General features: G+C 46.7%; 1 protein-coding gene across 16 annotated transcripts in view; it reads right to left on the reverse strand.

Annotated features, from left to right (window-relative positions):
- The window catches only part of Apbb2 (amyloid beta precursor protein binding family B member 2), a 337,583-nt gene that overhangs the window by 61,877 nt on the left and 252,952 nt on the right, over positions 1 to 22,754 (reverse strand). For all 16 annotated transcript variants that reach the window (XM_026785195.1, XM_013350791.2, XM_013350789.2 and 13 more), the window contains one exon: positions 1,007 to 1,153. In XM_026785195.1, the coding sequence (XP_026640996.1) occupies positions 1,007 to 1,153 (147 nt within the window). The remainder of the gene's footprint in view (positions 1 to 1,006; positions 1,154 to 22,754) is intronic.

Below are 22,754 nucleotides of genomic sequence, written 5' to 3' on the forward strand. Positions count from 1 at the left end.
AAATTTCTTACGGATGGGGGAGTGAACATCTTGACTGGAGGAGAACAAAGACTATTAGCATTTTAAATGCAGGGATGCAGTGTGAGATCGCACTTCACTGCTGGAGTCGTCCTTGGTGATTGGACGGGACACAGGGAAGTGAGAAGTCGCAACAGGGTTTTCTTGCAAGGGAGAAAACTCTTCTCCTCCCTCCTTTACGCAGAGACCAGAGAGTCTGGTTCACAAGGCAGTCCAGCCCCATAGCAAGGCTTCCCCTAGGGACAGTCTCCACCATGGGGAGGCCATCATGATGCACTACTGGGAGGAACTGACAGCGGAGTCACCAACAGTCTGGTCCAAAAGCAAAGCCTCCTACCCGTGTTCTGCTGGCAGGACACAGGCAAGCACCACCTAAGATGCTCCTGATGGGTTCTGCAGGTCGTAGAGCACGAATAAGGCTTTCCCTGTTTGGTGTAATCTTAAGGCGAATCTGGGAGTGTTTTCTATTGCAGTATTACCTCTTACCTTTTTGGTTGCGAGCCTAGTCTTTAACAGCGGAGTCATCTCTGCAGCCTGCAGACATTATCACCTCAACTATTAGTTCAAAGTGGATTCACTTTATTACAAGCGAGACAACATGTAGGCATCAATTCCACAGCTCATGTGCAGTGCCCGTCAGGTTACAAATGAAGAAGTACGCTAAAGGTAACGAGTCACTTTGCAGAGCAGGACCTTGGCACTCACAAGTGCAGGTGGGGAATCACGTGTCACTCTGCGTTGTCAGGAGTTGTTAACAGATGGCATTCATGGTGCACATGGTGGGATGGATTCTGAGCTGGGAACATTCACTGATGGACCTTTGAGGATCTGAGGGTCTGTTCTCTCCAGGGGGCACGGTCCTGCGTGGGGCATAGTGGGTTTACCCAGCAGCTACTCTGGAGCTTCATGCTGACAGTTTTTGACCATTGCCATTGCAAACACATCAACTCCCTCACTACAAGCTCTCCCAGAGCCCCAGGTGACTCACCTCTCCCCAGATGCCAACTGTGTCTCGGATGTCGTTTTTGCAGTAGGAAAGCTGCCGGATGCAGTTGTTGACAGCGACACTGCTCTTGCCGGGGGCAAGGTCCTCCTCCGCCATCTCTACCCAGCCCAGAGAGCGCACAGCAAAACACTGGAAGGCAAAGTCAGACAACACCAAGTGACTCGTGGGTTGGGGTCAATCGGCATCAGGTTACTTGGAACCACATGGAGGCAAGGACAGGGTCTGCTCAGTGCACTTCATTCGCTTCACTGTGGTGGTCACCCAACCCAGTGAGCAAATCCTCTACTGCTGGAAGACAAAATTGCGACGATTTGTAGCTATGCCATTTTGAAAAATGCAGGGGCAACCTTCTGTCTAACCACGTAGCGAAGAGCACAGGGACAGCCTTCTTCTGTCTACAGTGCAGTGAGAAGCACAGGGACAGCCTTCTTCTGTCCACAGTGCAGTGCTAGCAGATACTATCTCCACAGAAGAACAGCAGCAGGGGCGTAATTGCAGAGTTAACTAACAGCACAGAGGCTTCGAAGTTATCATCATCTGTGATAAGACAGATTTCTTTTTTAATGGTAAAAAATGTAATCCCATAAGACCTGGTATTATTAAGTACTTAGCAAAGAAAATCTAAGAGCGTGAACTATATGCAGTAGATGACCAATAGAAAATGAACTCAACAGTATTTTTTTGGAGGTGTTTCTTTTTTTCCCTCTCATAATATTCTGTCTGGACATTTTTTCCCTTATAGATATTTTACTTGTACGTTATGGATTTTGATTTTTTTTTGTGTGTCTCTATGGGATTTCTGTGTGAGTGAGTGAGTGTGTGTCTCTGCATCTATATGTGTTTCTTATACTTTTTCTTTGACTCTTTTTTATTTTTTGCTCATTTATTTTGTTCTATTCAGGTTTGTTTTGAATTTTATCCTATCTTTGTTTTTTATTGTGAATTTCATTTTAAAGAATATTTATTTATTATGTATACAGTGTTCTGCCTGCATGCACACCTGCATACCAGAAGAGGGACCAGATCTTATTACAGATGGTTGTAAGCTACCATGTGGTTGCTGGGAATTGAACTCAGGACATCTGGAAGAGCAGTCAGTGGTCTTAACCTCTGAGCCAATTCTCCATCAGCAGTTTCATTTTTTAAAAGATGCCTGTTTGTTTTCTAATGAGAGAGAGCTAGAAAGGGTAAGGGCTTTGGGTGGGATCTGGGAAGATCTCTAGGAGGGGAAACTATAATCAGAATGTTGAATAAAAAATCTATCATTCACACACACACACACACGCCAAAAAACAAAAAACAAACACCCCCCCCCCAAAAAAAAACCCCAATGATGTGCTTATTTCAAGAAGCCAACACTCCCAAGACATGAAACGTGATATGCATCATGGGCAATGCTCTTGATCACGAGAGCTGCCATCTCCAAAAGATCTGAGTTTTCTTTCACCCCTCCCTGCACCCTGAGGTCCCCTCAAAGCTATGAACCAGTTTAAGAGACCAGTTTCCAGGGCCAGGTGGGACAGACAAGTAGCCACCTTCCTTGAAAGCAAAGAGGCTGACTCTCAAAGAGAAGCTCCCAAGTTTACAAATGAAAACTTCAAAATGAAATGAAGAAATGTGGCGATCTATCCCAATGTGACCAACATCAAGTCTGGTCTAACCTTCTCCACCCCAACACCATCACCAGAGTGGGCAACCCCTACCTGAGTTGCTAGTCACACTTCCTCAAGGGGGAGAACACAGAAGCTACACATGGTATGCACAGCACTCACAGATGTGCTCGGCCAAGGTGGGAAGGCTGGGCAATGCTTCCTTGCGTCTGTGCAGTCAGGGCATGCCCGGGGAAGCGTCTATTACAAATAAATTCCAAAGAGAAGGTCGTCCTAGAGACCGGAAAAGCTACTCAGCTGCTTGTCCGATGGGTACAGCTGTGGCGGAGGCCTCACAGTTGTTGTTGTTTTGTGTGTGTGTGTGTGAGTGTGTGTGTGTGTGTATGTGTGAGTGTGTGTGAGTGTGTGTGTGAGTATGTGTGTGTGTGTGAGTGTGTGTGTGTGAATATGTGTGAGCGTGTGTGTGTGAGTGTGTGTGTGTATGTGTGTGTGTGAGTGTGTGTGTGTGTGTGAGTGTGTGTGTGTGTGTGAGTGTGTGTGTGTGTGTGAGTGTGTGTGTGAGCTGCAGGGGAGAAGACATTGCTGGTCTGCCCTTCTTGCAGTTCTGCTTTCCCAGCCACCAAAGCAAACTCTACTTCTCCAGGTGGCTAGTCAGAAATGCCTAGGCACACATCACCATACACCCTGTTTTACTAAAATCCACTTCCTGGGTCTGACTGATCTCATGGGCACCCTGACCCCACTGTTTCTCCAGGGAGTCAGGGAGGCTCAAACACGATTCTCCAACTGGTTCTCAACACAAACCCTCATTAGCAAAGTCAGTGTCACAACCCACCCCCTGGCCTTGTCCTTAAGACCTTGTCAGGTCCCTCCTGCCTCTAAAAGAACTGACTTTTGGTTTGGATAATATTTACTTGCATTCTTATCATTATTTTGCATGTGCACACATACATACACACATAAGTACGGAGCCAGGGAGTCTTTGACTTCGGCTGCTACACTCTGTGTGCAGGTGTATACCTAAAGAAGCCAGAGGTAAATGCTGGGCGTCTTTCTCGCACTTTCTCCACTTTATTTCCTGAAACAGGATCTCTCCTTCAATCTAGAGCTCCACAAATCAGGACGGCTAGCCAACAAACAGGCCCCCAGCTCCTGCCCATCCCAAAGACCATTCCCTTTTAAGGCTATCACAGGGTCCCTGCTCAGGACTTAGGATCTACACCAGAGGCTGACCTCACTAGAGTTTGGACTAGGATAAATATGTATTTATTGTCCAACCTACCTCTTTGGAGGGCATAAGAAGATAGTTCTTTTTTTTTTTTTAATTTAATTTTCGAGTCAGGGTTTCTCTGTAGCTTTTGGTGCCTATCCTGGAACTAGCTCTTGTAAACCAGGCTGGCCTCGAACTCACAGAGATCTGCCTGCCTCTGCATCCCGAGTGCTGGGATTAAAGGCATGTGCCACCACCGCCTGGCAAGAGGATGGCTCTTAATTCACAATAAGGTAAAAGAATACTGGCTACAGGGCTGGAGAGGTAGCTCAGTGTCTAAGAGCACTGGCTGCTCTTCCAGATGTCCTGAGTTCATTTCCCAGCAACCACATGGTGGCTCACATCCACTTATATATAATAGGATCTGATTCCATATTCTAGCATGCAGGTATATAAGGAGAGCATTCATACATAAAATATAAATAAATTTTAAGAATACTGGTTACCTTTTGTTCCTTAAGTGCAAGCTGACATGGATGTCAATCTAAACAAACTCAGTAAAACATAACAGTACTGTTCTTGGCTAAAAGATAAAAGCATCCAGTCTTCTACAGCACTTTCAGATTATCATTTTGTCATAAGGAAACAAAAGCCCGAACTATCATCACCATCAGGAATTTATTCACAGTCACTTCTTTGCACAGTCATGATTTCTGGTCTTCACCGCCATTCCATGTAGCCAGAGACAAATGGTACAGAGGGGATACCGTACCCCACCATAGGTAGCTCCAGCTGGGTCCTTCCCAAAGGGGAGTAGAGCACCAGCACTGAGGGGTGCTGCCCACACGTGGTCAGGAAGCTTAAAGCAGTCATTATGCTAACTTAAATTCAAGAGATAAACAAAATTGGCTCTTGGGAACAAAAACTTAATTTTAGGTAGGGGAAGAGCTGATATATTTATTCAAATCACTTGCCTTTTAAAACTTTTTTAAAAATGAAATTAAATATGAAAAAAATCAATAGACACATTTTTGTTTTGTTTTGCTTTGAGACAGGGGTTTCTTCTTTGTTTAGTCCTAGCAATCCTGGACCACACTCTGTGGACCAGGCTAGCCTTGAGCTCACAGAGATCCGCCTGCCTCTGCCTCCTGAGTGCTGGGACAAAGGGTGTAATACATTTTGATGACTGCTCACTCCTCAGCGGCTCTTGAAGAGGGGAAGTGAGCAATGGTGCAAGGTCTGCACGGTGCGATCAGGTGGATCTGGGGTCAGGTCATGGCTCCTCAGTGCGCAGAGAGTGGCTGCGGTGAGCCACTGAGGACTTAGTTTCTCCACATGTGAGATGGGAAGATTACACACTTTATAGTGCTAAGGCAACTGAATGATAACGGTCTGGGCATGGCGAGAAATCATTGAGTGTTTAATTCCAATCATTATTGTCAATAAATACTGCTTTTGTTGTTGTTGAGACAGGGTTTCACTGTGTAGTCCTGGCTGTCCTAGAACTCACTCTGTAGACCAGGCTGGCCTCAAGATCAAAGACATCTGTCTGCCTCTGTTTCCTTAGTGCTGGGATTAAAGGTGTGTACCACCATGGCCCAGCGAATATTCTTTTCTACTAGTGGGTTTTAAACATTGCCAGAGTTGAACAGATTTCAGCCAGCGTTAGGATGTGGCTTGGATTTCTGTAGACCATGACGCTCTGGGGACTGCTGTGGAGGGGCAGCCCTGTTCTCTCCCCAGTGTGGCGCTGCTCTATGGACTCTGAGTGGAAACGCCTGGTTCAACCCCAGGACTGCCATTGCCACTCCTGATCTCAGCTAGCCTTTCCTTTTAGTGTGTGCTCACTGCACATGCATGAAGGCCAGAAGTCAGTTTTGGGTCATTCCTCAGGAACCATCTGTTCTGTTTCATTAGACAGTATCTCTCTTCTGGGACAGGGATCACTGAGCTCCTGGGAACCACCTGTCTCAGCTTCTCCCATGCTGAGAATGCACCATGTCTCACACTGCACCATACCCCGTACTGCCACCATGGCCCACACAGTACTATGCACCGTACTACCATCATGCTCCACACTGCACTATGCCCCACACTGCAGCCTGCCCCACATTGCATAATGCATGGCACTGCACCATGCCCCAGACTGCATCATGCTCTGCACTGCCACCATGCATGCCACTGCCACTTGTCCCATGCTGTACCATGCACCGCACCATGCCCTGCACTGCACTGTGCACAGCACTGCACCATGTCCTACGCTGCACCATGCACAGCACTGCATCATGTCCTGCGCTTTGATCTGAGTTCCTCAGGCAAGCACTTTACTGACCAAGCTGTCTCTTAGCCCCTAGGTTAGTTAACTCGGTCCTGGCTTCAGAGAGATGTGCATGGGGAGAACCTCTCCCAAAGGCCCATGTGGCGGCAGAAGAGCCTGATTTATTATCCACAGTCCATAATAAGTCCATAAACTTCCAGTTTCTCTATTCTAATCGGCAGGTCCTCAGCCTCTGCAACTCCAAGTTTGCTGAAAAGTGATAACACATAAGCTCAGAGAGCTGCCAGGAGATTGCAAAGAAACAAAGCGTGTGGCATATTGTCTGGCATATTGTAGGAACTCCCCTGATGCTCACTTTCCCCTCTTTTCTACGGCTCCAAAAGACAAGCTCCCGCTCCCTCCCACCCTCCTCTCCTTCTCTCAATTGTTTTTCTTCCTGAAGACAGGCAATTTCTCCTTTCCTCAGTTAAGTTTCAGGTCTCTGTTGATTTTCTTCTGACCTTTAACACAGACCAGCAAGAGAGAATGCCAAGAGAATGCTGCAGATCACCTCTGAACCATGAGATGGGGGAGGGTGATGGTGAGGGTAGAACCAGCGGAATTAGACCGTAGAAGACACATGCGGGCCTTTGCCCCTAGCCCAGTAAGCCAGCCCACTGTGCAGAAGGGGGACAGTGACTATGTCCACAAAGTGTCACACTGACTAACTACAGCACGGTGAGCTCTCTGCAACAGTGACACAGGTGCCAAAGTGATCCTTACAAACTAGGGACCCATGCCGGCAAGTTAAAACACACTCATACATAGGAATGACTGTAGCTTAATCCCTGAGTACCACAGCAACAACTGTATCTAAGAAAACAGCATCCATTGAGTACCAATTAGTTCCTGGAGACCTACACATCTGAGTGAGGCCCAGTCCCTCCTCTTGAGGCTTCTAATGAGTGGACACATGGTGGGAATCTATTGTGTGGCATCTTGAAATGAGAGCACAAAAAGGCACAAGCTGTATTGGTTGAGAGTTCATAGAAGAGCGGTTCTCAACCTGTGGGCTGTGCCCCCTTTGAGGGTCAAACGACCCTTCCACAGGCATCACCCAAGATCATCTGAAAACACAGATACTTACATTATGATTCATAACTAGCAAAATTGCAGGTATGAAGTATGAAGTTACAAAGCAGCAATGAAAATAATTTTATGGTTGGGAGGAACTATATTAAAGGGTCACATCATTAGGAAAGTTGAGAACCACTTTTATAGAAGATTTTGATTCACAGTGAGGACTAGTCAGCTTCCTGAAGGGCATGGTGCTTCAAGGCGCTAACCTTGCAAGACAATGGATACACTCATTTATAAGCATTTTTTTTATATTTACTATATGCTAAGGAAGAAGGATTCTTCAGTGAACACTCAGACCAAACACTCCAAAAATTTCAAAAATCTGCAAGTGGGAGCTGGAGAGATGGCTCAGTAGTTAATGACATTTGTTATTCTTGCAGAGGACCCAGGTTGGATCCCTACATCTACATGGTGGGTCACAACCAGCTGTAACTCTAGTTCCAAGGAATCTAGTACCCCTTTTCTAGCCTCTGCAGGCACCAGGCACATGCGCAGTGCACAGACATATATGCAAGCAAAACATTCATAGGCATAGAAAATTCTACAAGTGTACATGTATTTGGGCTGTCAAACCAAGGGGTTTGCAACTTCATCACTGTGGACGAAACAGTAAGATACAACTGTATGGGGCTTAAAGCAAGAAGCACAGTGACTTGGAGCCCAAGGATAATGGATGAGGAAGGAAGCCAGTGTTTGCTCCAAGTCAAATATATCAGTGTTAGGGGAAATTCCACATTGCCAGCTGTGCCAATTCTTGTTTTGTGTTTCTAACTAGAGATGGTCTATCACTAAGGAAACATTGTGGATGGGAAGGAGGGGGATTCAGGCCTTAAGAGAAGCTGATGTATTCCATCCTCTGCAGAAGGCCACATCACCTGGCTTTAGCAGATTTACACAGGGCTGACAGACCTGCAAGTTCCATGAGTGGATTTCAGCATATTCCAAGTCTTCTGACATCCAAATCGTGTGTATATTTTGAAAGAAAGGCACAAAATACTATCATCACCTTTTAAAGGCTGTGAGAATATCAAAAAAGTACTAAAAAAGGGTTCCAAGAAAGTTGGGTAAGAGCACCCACTGATCAAGATAATAACTCAAGTATGTGCACTGAGAGATGGTGTAGGGTGTTCCCATGCCTGTAATGATTGCACTTGAGGCAGAGGCGGGAGGATCTAGAGCTCAAGGCCAGCCCAGGCTACTAGAGACCTTACTGCAAAACACTGGAGAGATGCCTGTCCTGGCGGCACACATCTTTAATCTCAGCACTCAGGAGGCCAACGCAGGTGGATCTTTGCGAGTCTGAGGCCAGCCTGGTCTACATAGTGAGTTCTAAGACAGTCAGAGCTACACAATGAGACTCTGTCTCAAAAAAAGGCCAAAGCAAACAAAAAAATCACTACTACAACAACCAGCCAACCAAACAAACAAAAAAAACAAAAACCACACTGGGAAAGCAAAAAAGTTACTAGCTAGCATCCAGGAAAGAGGTTAAGTAGTTCAGCTGAAAAGGAGGCTAGGAATTTAGGAGGACATAAAAGAAACACTACAGGAAGTAGACACTGAGAATGAGCGACATAATCTGTGGCCCTAGCTAGAGCGCAGGTGGTGCGGAGTCCAAGAGCCCAGAGTCGAACACGGGTACAGTGTTCAACGCAAACCTTTTGAGATTGTGTCTGACATCCAGCAACAGCCCTACAGAAGGAGCAGGCTAGGCTGTCGGCAGAGGAGGAGCAAAGAAGAGTTTAGCAGAGCTGGCAGAGCTTCTGTGATGACCATGGATGTCCACGGGACAGGGGACTGGATACAGGCCTGTATTGCTAGATCCTAGTATATGGTCATGCTGGCCGCTGCTATAGTCACAGAGATCAGCTGTCTAGAGATTCTTCACATCCATAAAGGCTGGAGTCAGGCAGAAAAAGGAACATGCTCTTGCCATGTCTGAATATGAAGGACTTTAAAAAATATTCATCTAAAGCTGGGCAGGTGGTGGCATATGCTTTTAATCCCTGCGCTTGGGTGGCAGAGGCAGGTGGATCTCAGTGAGTTTGAGGCCAGTCTGGTCCAGGACAGGCAGGACTGTTACACAGAGAAACAGAGAGACCTTGTCTTAAAAAACAAAACCAAAAACAAACAAGCAAAAATTCACCTAGCTCAAAGTGGGCATCTAAAGTACATTCATTCTATTTGATCTCCTCTGTTCTCTGATGTTTTCTCAAGAGTTTAGGGGAGCCGGGGAAGGAAGAAAGATAGAATCACCCCTGGCTGGCCATGGTGAGCAACTATACTCCTAGCACTTTAGGGCAATGGATTACAAATGCAAGGTCAGCCTGTGCTACAAGGTGACGACCGTCTTAAACAACACCAACAAAACCAACCAGCACTTTGACTTCCTTTTCATGCCTTTATCAAGGGACTAAAATGCCTCTGGTTTCTACTCTGAGTCAGATCTTTTGATTGTCCAGTAAGCAAAATGCTTTAACACAAAACAACCTCCACAACACCCCTGAAAACATCCAGGCACTTCACATTCACACAGCCAGGTAGGATGTGGCCTCGACTGCAGGGAAGTCATAGCCCACAGGGTTACTCCAGGCAGGAACGCGGACCCCTGTCATCAGGCACACGCTCATCAGTGAATCAGCTTTGCTATGGCTCGGAAGCAGGGAAATGCTTTCCAACTCCAGGAGGCTGAAAGTTTGTGGGGACAGGTGTCTGGAGGCTCCCTTGAGTGGTGTCTGACCCAGTTTTCCCACTTAAAGGAAACAAGTTGTTGGCCTGGTGAATTATTCATTCACCATGGCAGTGACTTTGGCCAGGGAGGCCCCAGAACGCGTTCTGCCCCAGCCCCCAACAAATATACCCTCTGCTTCTGCTGTCGCCCTAGACATTATGAGCATTCGGGCAGCAAACATGACGCAGGGGCCCTCTGGGACACTGGGCTGACTTGTGGCATTTATTTAAATTTTCTTCTTCATGTTTGTTGGAGTAAGACAGCCCTGTTGTGAAAGTCTGTGCCGTGCTCGTATCTAGGAAGATGCAGGTTATAAGGACATCTGACACCCATGAAGCACTCACACCAGGTCACTTGGTAAGGGGTGATACACAATGGAGCTATCTCCAGTATCCACCCATGAGCCTACCTGCTCACCTACTACTGCCTGCTGCACTATAGGGAAGGTGGTTCCCAGCCTGGGTCATTAAAAGGCTAGGAAGGCACCATTAAAAGGCCTAGCCCGAGGGGATTGCTGCTAAGGTTGCTGAGCAGGTTGAGCCACTACACCAGGACAAGTCATATGAACACAGAAGAGCCAGAGTGCCAGCTTGTTAACTTACACAGGCAAGTGTCACTCTGACTCAACACAAGGTTTGCTCGTTGCTTCAAATCCACCCCGATTCTACTCGGTGGCCCATGGCAAGCTGAGCAACAGAGGTGCATGCACAGGTGTCCATGCCAGCATTTTCACGGCCAGAATCTTAGAGATTCTCCCCTGGAGAGTAGACAGGCCTCTGCATTGTGATTTAGTATAGGCACATTTAATTGTATTAGTCTTTTTCTGCCCAGGAACCAGCCTAGCATTGGGACCTTTTTAATTAATGGAAAATCTAAACAGAAGTAGGCTCACCTTAGAAATGGAGCCCAATGTTTCAAGAACGCTCACGGCATAGGCTTGTGTGTGCGCATGTGCACACATGTGTTTAAGCAAGCATATTACAACGTTCACCATCACACTGGCTGAGAGAGTTTATCAAAGGCTTATTCTGCACTATCTGACACAGCAAATTAAAGAGTAAGGATTTAGCAGGGAAACCATGAGAGCGGGAGTGGCTACTTACAGATCACAGTCCAAGTGCTGCCACCTCAGGCACTGTAGCTCCTGTTTTCTGAACGAGAGGTGAAGGCACAAAGGGTCACTAAATTGCCAGCCACGCAGGAAGCAAGTGGCAGAGCTTCAACCCTCATGGCGGTGTGCGGGGTCCCGACCTGAATTCCACAGGACAGGACGACGCCAGCACCATGAAACTGCGCAGGGGACACCACAGAGGGACAGAGGCAGCCCACGGGCAGCACTAATTTTGCCATTCTGGGCTCTGCGTTTGCTGTTCTAGAAAGAGAAATATCCGACCCTGTGGATCTGGATGCCCATGGCCCAGGGACATGCTGGACAAATGCAGCGGACTAGGTAGGAATTTGTTGAGGGAGGAAGACCCGCAGGCTTCATCTAAGATACATGGAAGTCTCAGGGCAAGAGTGGAGTGGCCCTGGCTGGGAGTCCGGGAACTCTATGCTCTGCCTGGCCCTCCACCATGCTCATCATCCTTCACTGCCTGGCTTGCAACACTGGAGGGAATCCCTGCCCCTGCGGGTGTTGTTGAGGACTGAATGGGCACAGTTCTAAGGAGGCCTGGTACTGCCTACAAGAAACAGACGGGTTGGCTCCCGTAATGTCCACAGGGTCAACTCTGAAGCCACAGCACTCAGAACCCTAGAACTCCCTGCTTAACAGCCAAGTGTCACAGGACCAGTTCCCTCTGTTCCCTAAACTGTGTGATGGAGTACTTAGGTTCCAAGGAACACCAAGTATCTGATGGCTAGTGCCAAAGTTATCAAGTATGCAGATGACCTAGGGGAGCACTCAGTGGGCTGGCCTTTATTAGCACGAGCTTCAAATGATTGACAAGTGAGTCACATCAGCTCAGATTTACCTGCCAAGTCTCCTTAGCCAGAGCCCTAGTCACAGTTCTTCCCAGACCGCTCCACCCGTGTCCCAAGGCCCAGAAGAACACCTTTAAGTTACCATGACGCATCAGCGAAAGTCACATTCTAAAAATGACCATGGAAATTCTCACAAAAGGCAGGCTGACTGCATCTGCTGTTGGAGATGCTTAAATGCCAACCCAAGCCAACCTGGTGCCAATGGATGTCTGCTGGGGACTGTGTACCCCCATGCCCTGAATTTCCTGTAAACAGCTTGTTTTTTCTATGCTTGCAGCTGCTCTGAGCATGAGACAGGGGAGTGGTTTCTGGTGGGCTTACAGCTGAAAACCCCCCAAGAGTTGGGGCATGGCCATTTAGTCAAGGAGACCCCCTATATAAGCTGCCCTGGAACACAATAAAGTGGGCGTTCTTGATTCAAGTTGGCATTCTTGGGGGATTCAAGGATGACCCGTGTCTCTGTCTCTGTGTGTTTGTGTGTTTCAATCTCCAGCCCCTTGCCTGGCTTGCAAATAGTCCATAGTGCAGGCCGTACAGCTACAGGAGTAGGACCATAGTACACGTAGTACGGACGCTACAGATGTCAGAGCCCCCTCCTCTCTCAAAGCTTCAGAAGGAGCCTGTGCAAGTGGAGGGAGGTCAAGAAGCTCGCAAGGCAGAATCCAGCTCTTGCTCCTGCCGATGTGCAGCAGACACCTGTGTGCCTGGGAAGTCATTCTTAGGCCCCACAAGTATGAGTGTATCTGTTTTGTCCTGAAGGAGTTCTGGAAACAGCCGAAAGACACGTTCTCAGGTCCATAGGGCTGATTTATGTTACAGATTAGGTTCTGCTGCAGAGCTGAGGTTATTTGCTGAGTAAGCACAGAGCAAAGCCACAATGTGTGTCAGAGCCTAGCACGTGAAGTGGAAAGCAGGATGGTCATGTGAGCTTTTGGGGAGATGCTAAGTAAGAGCAGAGGAGTAAAGGGGCCTGAAATCAGGAGAGACAGGTGGGCCCATCCTCACCTCCAGCCTGGGCGGGGGGGCATGGCAAGGCCAGATCTAGGGCACCCTGGGAAGAAGGGGAAGTTACAGAATTCATCTTCAAACAGCAGGAGCATTTGCAGTACAGGAAAAATGTAACACTACAATCAAGACTGTTGTTATTATTTCAGCCAACAGTTTGATGCAAGTGTGCTCTTTAGGAAGTGTGTGAGGCAGCTCAGAACCTGGTTGATCTCCTGCCCTGGAATGTGCTCTGGCAGGTACCACAAACAGTGCCACCTTGGGTGTGTGTGTATGTGTGTGTGCACGCGCACGTGCCTTGAATATAGCCACTCCTTTGAGCAGCTCAAGGGCAAAAGCCTTCACTACTCAGTTTGTGCCCTGTAGGCACAGATCCTGTCTTCAAGTTTGTTCCCTTGCTAACTTATTTGTAACCCCAGAATCAAAACTGGGAGTGAGACACCAGTCCACATGTTCCCAGCACAAGAGAAGCAAAGTGGCGCTTTGTCTTCCTGGCCCAGCTCTTACTCTTTAAACAAATGTCCTCTCCCTGGTCCACCCAGGGCTTTGCTTTCACACAGGTTTTATCTCTTGTTTGGGGTTGTCTTATGTATGACAGTTCTCAAAGGGTCTGGGATGACAGCTCAGTCAATAACGTGTCTGCTCACAAGTATAAAGAGCCACATAAAAGCTAGGTGTGGTGGTGAGCATTTGTAATCCAGTGTTCTGGAAGAAGAGACAAGCAGATCCCTGGTTCTGCACTGTTTCGGGCAGCAGTTGTGGCATATTTAACTATGTAAAGGTATGTTACATTCGTCTGATTACATAAAGATGTGTTGCATGTGCTTCATTTTATCTGACTAAGGCACCTGACTGGTCTAATAAAAAGCCGAGCAGCCAATTGCTAGGCAGAAGAGGGATAGGCAGGACTGGCGGGCAGAGAGAATAAACAGGAGGAGAAATCCAAGAATGAGGGGGAAAGATAGGAAGCCCCCTCCCCCATGGACAAGTCAGGCAGTTACTAGCCAGCAGACACAGAGGAGGACAGTCAGGAAGGTAAGAAGTCCTGAGGCAGAATGTAGATGAAGAGAAAGAGAGGAAAATAAGAGCTGAAATAAGGCTGAGCATTCATAACTAATAAGTCCATGTCATGATTTGGGAGCCTGTTGGTGACCAAAAGATAAAAGCCTGGATATTTGGTGACCAACATGGGGCCTGAGAAAGCTTAAAAAGAAGAAGGAGGAGGAGGAGGACAAGACGACCCAGCTCTGTTAAGAAGCTCTGCCATACAGCAGAGCACTTAAATTAAGAGCTCTACATACAATACATTGAGTAGAAACAAAAACCTAAGTAAGAATGCCTGCCACAGGGTCGACACCAACTTTCAGAGCTGGGCTGGTTGAATGCAATTCCCAGTCAAATGCATCTCTGGACTGGGCCCATGAGTTTAAGGCTCTCCTCTCAGAGATCTGAGGACGGGGAGGAGCCAGTCACCAAAAACAGCTGTGGAGGACCCAGCAGTGGCTTAACAGTTGAACATTTTGCTCATGCAGACAGAAAAGGCTAGAGATACACAATAAAGAAGGGTGGCTGTGTGATAAGCGAATGACAGCTGCCGAGAGAAATGGGACTGTAAGAGAGAATGCTGAATTAAACCAGTCTAGATGCTTTAGGAATGCCTTAACTTTACAATAGAATTCAAAAAATGTACTCTGTTGGGAAACAGGTTATGATTTCATTTCCACAGGAACTGAAAATCTGTGGACTCATTCACGGTTAATAGAGATCAGATTTGATGGAGGAAAATCCCCTAAAAATCCTGGCTACTGGCATAAAGAAATAAACCTAGAAACCCCACAAGACAGGTGATGTATATTTTACCTGCTCAAACATAAAATAAGAAATCATCTTTCGGGGGCTTGTGTACAACACACAGGCCATACTTGTGTTAATGTTAGATATGTGCATTACCTTCATAAGTTTGTGTGTTTTCAGAGCAAGGGGACCAGACACCAGTGAAAATGTGGCCCAGGTTACCCAGTCTCTCAAAGTGCCTCTGTTGCCCTTTCCTCAGAGTTCTGCATGCAGAACAGCTTCAAGGCTGCTGCTGAGATGGCCCAGCTTCACAGACAAGCCTGTGCTTTCCCAGTGCACAGACACTGGGCAACAAGTATTATAGCTGGTTTTCTTAGGACGTGACCATTATCTCAATCTTCTCAGATTCCCTAAAGATGCCATCGTCCACAGACAACAGGAAGCACACACATTTCCAAGAGGTGAGCTGGGTGGGTTTTGGTCATTCAGCGGATTATAGATATTTGTCATCATTTAAGGGGAATATAGAAATAAGATAAAAGACAACTATTAACCTCAAATATTTTACATTGGTATGGATATTAGTATATTGACACAAATTTAAAGTTATTTTTGTTACTGTATGTATGTTTCTACTCTTGTTTAGGGTATTGTGTTTATACAGCTCATTTAAAAATGTAAAGTATAATTATAGAATGCAGGTTAGTAGTTAGTCATCTATACTAATCAGGATTGGACTCATTAGGTATGCTTTCAAGGTCAAACACATGTATTTAGATAGATAGATGGACAGTGAGATATGTCTGCTCCTGGAAGCACCAATCTGCTTTATAAAAGGATGATGAGCATCAAAAAAACTCTATATGGAGTTTGCTTTCACTGTGGCAAGGTTAGCTACTGGGCAGCTTAATTGTTCTTACCTTGACTGCTGACAGTATGCAGCACAAACTGGACAAGTAGGGCACAAAGGATAAAGACTGTTGTGATGTGGGAGTGTCATATATCAATCTGTTGATTTCATTGGTTAATGCAATAAAGAAACTGCTTGGCTGGCCCTCATAGGTTAAAGCATAGGTGGGAGGAGTAAACAGAACAGAATGCTGGGAGGAAGAGGAAGTGAGCAAAGACTCGACAGCCTGCTCTCGGGAGCAGAGACGCCATGTAGCTCTCTCCCGGGAAGACGCGATTCAGCTCCGACCCAGGATGGACGTAGGCTAGAATCTTCCCGGTAAGCGCACCCAGCTGTGCTACACAGATTATAAGAAATGGGCTAGTCCAGGTGCGAGAGTTAGCCAAGAAGAGGCTAGATAGAAATGGGCCAAGCAGTGTTTAAAAGAATACAGTTTCTGTGTAATTATTTTGGGTAAAGCTAGCCGGGTGGGGGGAGGAAGCCCGCCGCTCTTATTACTACACTGTTGAATGTTGGCAGACATTTCTTTCCCACCTTCCAACATTGAGACTTGATATTAATGATGAATGCTTAGTCAATAGCTCAGGCTTATTACTATCTAACTCTTACATTTGAATTAACCCATATTTCTTATCTATGCTTTGCCATGTGACTTGGTACCTTATGTCAGTAAGGTGTCTACTGACAATTCCAGACTCCACCCTTCCCTTTGAACATTCATCCTATCTAACCTTATCCTGTTCAGCTATTGGCCAGTCAGCTTGCTTATTAAACCAATCATAGCGACATATATTCACATAGTGTAAAGGAATATTCCACAGTTGAATTTTACCAAGATAAGGTGGGACAGTCCTTCAAAATTCCTGCTTCTTAGAGATGTCTGTCAGATACTCTGCAGGACACACAGGAAAACGACTGCTGAACTTTCTCAAGACTAGGTAGGACAGTCCTTCAAAATTCCAGCTTCATAGAAGAGCCTGCCAGATATTCTAGGCCTATAAGTCGAAAATTAGATGCCTCAACATTGCAGAGAAACCTTGAGTGACTGTCTAGGCAGTCAGATATCTGTCATTTCCATAGTTTTGGAAGTAGCTTGCATTGCACTTCCTGTTTATTCAGGGAATAGTATATCCTTCTGGATATAGAGTTAAAGTCTAGATAATTATATTTTTCTTTAGTTATGATAGAAGGTAAATTAGGTACAAAATTTTGGATTCACAAAGATAGGATAAACAACGGAGTATTTTCTCTGAATTTGCCCCATACAAATGGACTGTATACTGTAAATGTGATCCTTACTTGATAATTAGTTGTTCTTGTTGTATATAGTTTCACTATGTTAAAGTTAAAACCTAGCCTAATTGATGAGCTCCAGGTTCAACAAGAGACTGGGTCTCAAAAAACAAAGGGGAGAGAAATCGAGGCAGACATCTGACATTAAGCCCTGGCCTGCATGCAACTGTACATAATAGATAGGTGGATATATACATATATTTGCATATAGGATACGTGCTGCTGCCACCCTCCCTCCCAGAATAGTATCAAAATGTTCCTAAGACCAAGAAGACCAACTGAAGAAAAACATGTTAGACATGTAGTTCAGACAAGGGGTCAACACTGATAGAGATGTGTTTAACACTAGGGAATCAATACTGCATGCTAAGTAACCGAAATTCATAAAACAAGGTTGTCTATTGATCTCACACAAATTTGACCACAGGCTGCAGGAATCTAATCTTGAACTTCCTCCGGTCACAGTGCTTCTAGATTCACCATTTTGGTGTTGGCGGCCACTTCACAGAACATCTCTGTCTTGGAGGATGAGATCGGTCAGGTCACAGGGGAAGCATGGGCAGGGGGAACTGGGGAGGACAGAAGTCTTAGCTACTCTGAGGCTTTCTGGATATCCACCAGTACACGTGTAGGAGAAGGCATTCTTTGACAAGACTAGGGATGGTGAATCTCGGGCTCTGGTCCAGGTGTGACTGTGACCTTTAGGATGCCATCTGATTCTGTGAAGCCTCATTCTCTCTGCCTGATGGGAGACAGACAGCCAGGACAGCTGTGAAGGGAATACAGAAGGATCTGTCTGCCTGCTTCCAGCTGTAAACTTTCTCTCAGGAATCTTATCCTAGTCCATCCACGCGGGGCACTCACTCACTCACTCCATCTCTCATCCATCAGGCACGGTTTGTGGTCTCCCAATCTTCCTGCTTCCTCGACTCACACCATGTAATGTTTCCCCTTTCTGAGGCCCCTGACTTCTGAGAGCTAGAGTCCGCCTGGGCGCTCCCGGCTCTCTTCCTTGCTTCTCTTTCCGCCATGGCTAGTACTTGCATTTAATTGGCACACCTTGAACTTGTGAGTTTTGTGGTTGGCTGCCCCCTCCCCATCTGGAAGGTGAATGACCTGAAGGGAGGGGTCTGAAGTGCAGCATGCCCAGCCCCTTGGCACACAACCTGACCGCTGTGACGTGAGCTTCTACCAGGAGAAACTGGACTCACAGCAGTCCCTGGCACTCAGACACTTAGTAGGGATTAGTGCCATTCCCTGGACTCATTTTAATTTGTATTGTTGGCATCGAGAAAGGTTCTGTTACACTACTCGTCAAGAAAAAACCTGCAACATTTTACTAAGTATCTGAAATAAATTCAATGAGTTCATAACACGGGAAGACCCACAAAGACCTCAATTAAAAACACGTCTGTTCCCAGGCTTTAGGAGCATTTATGAGTCATTTAGTCCTCGAAGCTGACTCCCAGCAAGCACTTAGGAAAAGCATTTAACCACAGCACGGAGCCTTGAACATGGGACTCTGGGGATCCCAGAATCTGACCACTTTATTTCACAGCTGAGTAAATCCAAGTCCCCAGAGCACTGTCAGGGCTGCCACTAAGAAGCATGGGTTGTCTGCTTTGTGAATGACAGGTGCGGTGGGACAGTGAGGGAGGGAGGCTGCCCTGCAAGGTGTCCTTGTCAGTACCACCCTCTGGCCAAAAATGCTCCTGGCCTCAGGCACCTCCTATGCCCTACAAGGATGAGGGAGGTCGGCCCAGAACCAGAGCGATTTGAGAACTTGCTTTAGAGCTTAGCTCTATTGAATTCTTAGAGTAGGAATATATGAGTTTACAAGTGTCAAGTTTGCTGGGCATGATGTTAATCCCAGCACTCAGGAGACAGAGGCAGGTGGATCTCGGGTTCAAGGCCAGCCTACTTTGCATAGTGAGGTAGAGGTCAGTCGGGTCACCATAGTGAGACCCTATCTCAATAAATAAATAAACTAATAAATAAACGTGAGAAGTAAAAAGGAAGACCACTGAGGCTAATTCCAGAGACGTCGAAATGTCTCTTAAGCTTAACCTCAAGGCAGACACACGGCCAGATGGAATAAAGACCATCCTTGTCATCCTCACAAGAAACAAGGCACAAGGTGAGTGCTCTGACGATCGGGCCCACCTGGAAGAGCAGAGCAGAGTTCCTCACACACCCAGTCACTTCCCACATTGTCCTTTGGACTGGGACCCTCACCTGGTGCTGGCTTGATGTGGGAGTGATTTTTTTCTAATCTGTTGTTTTTATTGGTTAATTAATAAAGAAACTGCCTCGGCCCATTTGATAGGCCAACCCTTAGGTGGGTGGAGTAAACAGAACAGAATGCTGGGAGAAAGAAGCTGAGTCAGGGAGTCGCCATGATTCTCCCACTCCAGACAGACGCAGGTTAAGATCTTCCCTGGTAAGCCATCTCATGGGCTACACAGATTATTAGAAATGGGCTAGTCCAGGTGTGAGAGTTAGCCGAGAAAAGGCTAGATATAATGGGCCAAGCCGTGTTTAAAAGAATACAGTTTCCGTGTAATTATTTTGGGGGTAAAGCTAGCCGGGTGGTGGGAAGCAGCAGCCTGCCGCTACTACAACACTGACTGAGCTGTGGTTTTCTAAAGCACAATGTGTCTGTCCTGGAATGAACAACTGTGGCCTCTGTAGAGTGATGTAGGTGCTATGTATGCCTAACCTTACCACGACCACATTTTACCTTGACTCTGTGTATGGTAGAGGTTTGCACACATGAGTGTATGCCTGGAGAGATGGCTGGGGCCTCTTAAGACACCCAGTAGCTCCCATGACAGGCCAACCCTGTTGATCACAGAGCAACAAGGAGATAGATGGTTGGAGGTCACGCTGCATGGCACTAGGACCCATGGGTCCCCCAGATTCTAAGAGAAATGACTACAGAGTTGGTCTAATTACAAAGGCCAGGATGGCAATGAGGGCAGGAGGAAGCAGTAAAGAGGCAAAAACTGGCAAAGACTCAGAGAGAGAGGGCAGGGTCATAAAGAGTCATAGAGGGAGGGCAGGGAGCAGCTCCGGTGAGGAGTCGGCGGGGAAGGGTGAGAAAGAAAGGCTGTGGATCTGCAAATAAAGATGCTTGATCCACACGATAGAAGGAGAGAACAAACTCGGGCAACCTGTCCTCTGCCTGTCACCCCCCTTTTCGGACACACACACACACACACACACACACCAAAGAAATGTGTTTTTTTTAAAAGAAGGGAAGATAAACTCTATTAGTTTACACAGCCTGCAGGCTGTAAGCACTGTGTCCCCAGGCTATGCCAGGATGCAGACATACAGAGCTCTCACATCAGAGGAGCCTCTGCTGGGCAGTACTGGTTGCAACTTGTTATATGACATTAGGGATTCCGCCTGCTGAGTGGGCCTGGGGTGGATCCGGTCCCTGAAGATCTCTAAGCCATCTCCCCACCTCCTCGAACTGCAACTATAGCACTCAGTAGCTCCCCTGCTCAGAGGTAAACTGAGACCCCGTGTCCTCTTTGCTTGGTCGACAGGATTCCTTACGGGCAAAGGACTTGCCCAAGGTCTCATGGCCATGGTCTGTGAAGGCGAGTAGGTGGTGGTAGTCAACACCATCCTCTTGGTAACATCGATGGCCAAGCCACTTGTCAGTAGAGATCAGGGTCCCCAGAGTATTTTGTTAAGTGCAATATTTTAACCGGGATTTGATAGCTGCTCATTTTTCTTCCAATGAGAAGTATCCAGAGAAAAATCACAAGAAAAACAAAAATTGAAGAGACACAAATCCTGTGAATTGCAAGGAGAGTGGAGATGGGCAGGGGAGAACGAGACAGGAACCTCATGGGAGAAAATGACAACCCGAAGTGGCTACCTTCAGAGGGTCACATGCAGGAGAGGTGGGGTTACAGGGAGAATCTGGGGAGCAGAAATGCTGAATTCTGTAAAAACAAAACAGACAGAAACCAAGTCTTCTTTGCAACTTTGTGGAGGGGGGGGTGGGTGCTGGTTTAAAACCAGAACGATGGCTTGGCTCTCCCAGGTGAACCTCCCTGTACCAAAGGTGACAGTGGGGCCAGAGTCACAGACTTGAATGTGAATCCAGATCTCTGTGTAAAATGTTACTTCTGGGGATACCACAGCAGTCCCCCACTTCCATTCTCTTTTCTTTGCTCCCCTTCCTCCCCCACCCCTCTCTGTGCAGGGTCCTGCTGACCAGCAAGGCTGGTCCGGGAGTATACCACCACACCCAGCCGAATCATCCATTTTCAAATCACTTCATGGAGAGCTTTCCCACCCCAAGGGAGAGGACAGAAAATAGACGTAAGGGATGAAAAGAGGCCATACATATGCATGTATGCCTTCAGAATCTCTGCGCTTATCAACAGGGCAATGCACCCAATGTTGGCCAAGTTACCTTTGCACAGGTCTGAGCAGCCTCCTCTTAAGTGGGCAAAGTGGTTGCTTCATCCAGTGCCTCATGGCCTGGGGACAATTCCAAAGCACTGGCCATGCTCAGAGGGACAGGCAGGCAGACAGACAGACAGACACACACACACACACACACACACACACACACACACACACACACACACACACACGCTGTGTACACATATACACACACAAAGTGCTGTCCACAAACACGTATGGATATATGAGCCTTTCATATAAGAGGTTCATTATGAAGTTCAAAGGAATTGGGTGGCATTTATATATAATACACCCCCCAAAACATGCTCCCACACTAGCTAAACACATTAGCTTCCTATGTCAGTTTCTCTTCAAGGTTAACAGTTTATTAAGTTATAAAAACAAACTAAAAATGGGGGTAAAATGTTTTACAAGTGTTCTATTATTTATCCCAGTCCATCTCTTCAGCAGAAAGCATGTTTTAATGCTGTTGATGGCAGCCGGCCAGAGCTAGCCACACTCTCTCCTCTTTGGCAGTTCTTTTCACTCTGAAGATCAATGTCAACGCCGAGGAAGAGTGGCGAGCAAGGAGCCCACAATCTCCTATACAGCAGGGCAATCTTAGTATCATTCACAGTATTAATACTTATGTAGAACTTTGATTATTTGAAGCTAAAATAGAGTTCAGTGGTAGAGCATTTACCCAGTGACCAGAGACCTGGGTTCGATATTCAGCAACATGCCACAAAACAGCTTCAACAACAGCTCCACTCCCTCTCCCTCTCCCAAATCTAAAGCCAAGGTGCTGAAATCAAATATTCCCCACCAGGCTTCTGGAGGCTGAGCTCAGCCTGATGTTGAGCCAGAGGTCCCAGAAAGTGAATGTCTGGGTCTGGATACTGGGTGCCTCTTCCTGGGAGTCTCCTGCTGGACCAACCAGCAATTCTGGACTGATGACTGTTGTAAGAACGGGGCTTTGATACAAGGGGATGGAGCAAGCAATCTATTCTATGTAAAGTGAACAATCTCTCACACACAGACACATACACTAGATTCAACCAGTCAAAACTGCTCCCAGGCTTGTTGCATCTCTAAAACACATCAGCCAACAGCCAGTTCTATTAACACACAGGAATCCTTCACTGATTCCTGTCTGCGTGCAAGATCAGAGCTTCCTGTGTGACTGGTCTAGAAGCAGGTATTTTCTACGTTTTCACTACAGCCAGTGGGTGCCACACATCTGCTCTGCATTTGTGACATATTCCAAGGCACATGGGAAATAAAAGTCCAACCGCTGAGGTTATCAGTTCCAGACTCAGAGACTGTGCATATGTGACACCTTGGAATGGGACGGACTGGCCCCAAGACT

This window comes from Microtus ochrogaster, linkage group LG1, assembly GCF_000317375.1.
Source record: "Microtus ochrogaster isolate Prairie Vole_2 linkage group LG1, MicOch1.0, whole genome shotgun sequence".
Lineage (NCBI taxonomy): Eukaryota > Metazoa > Chordata > Mammalia > Rodentia > Cricetidae > Microtus > Microtus ochrogaster.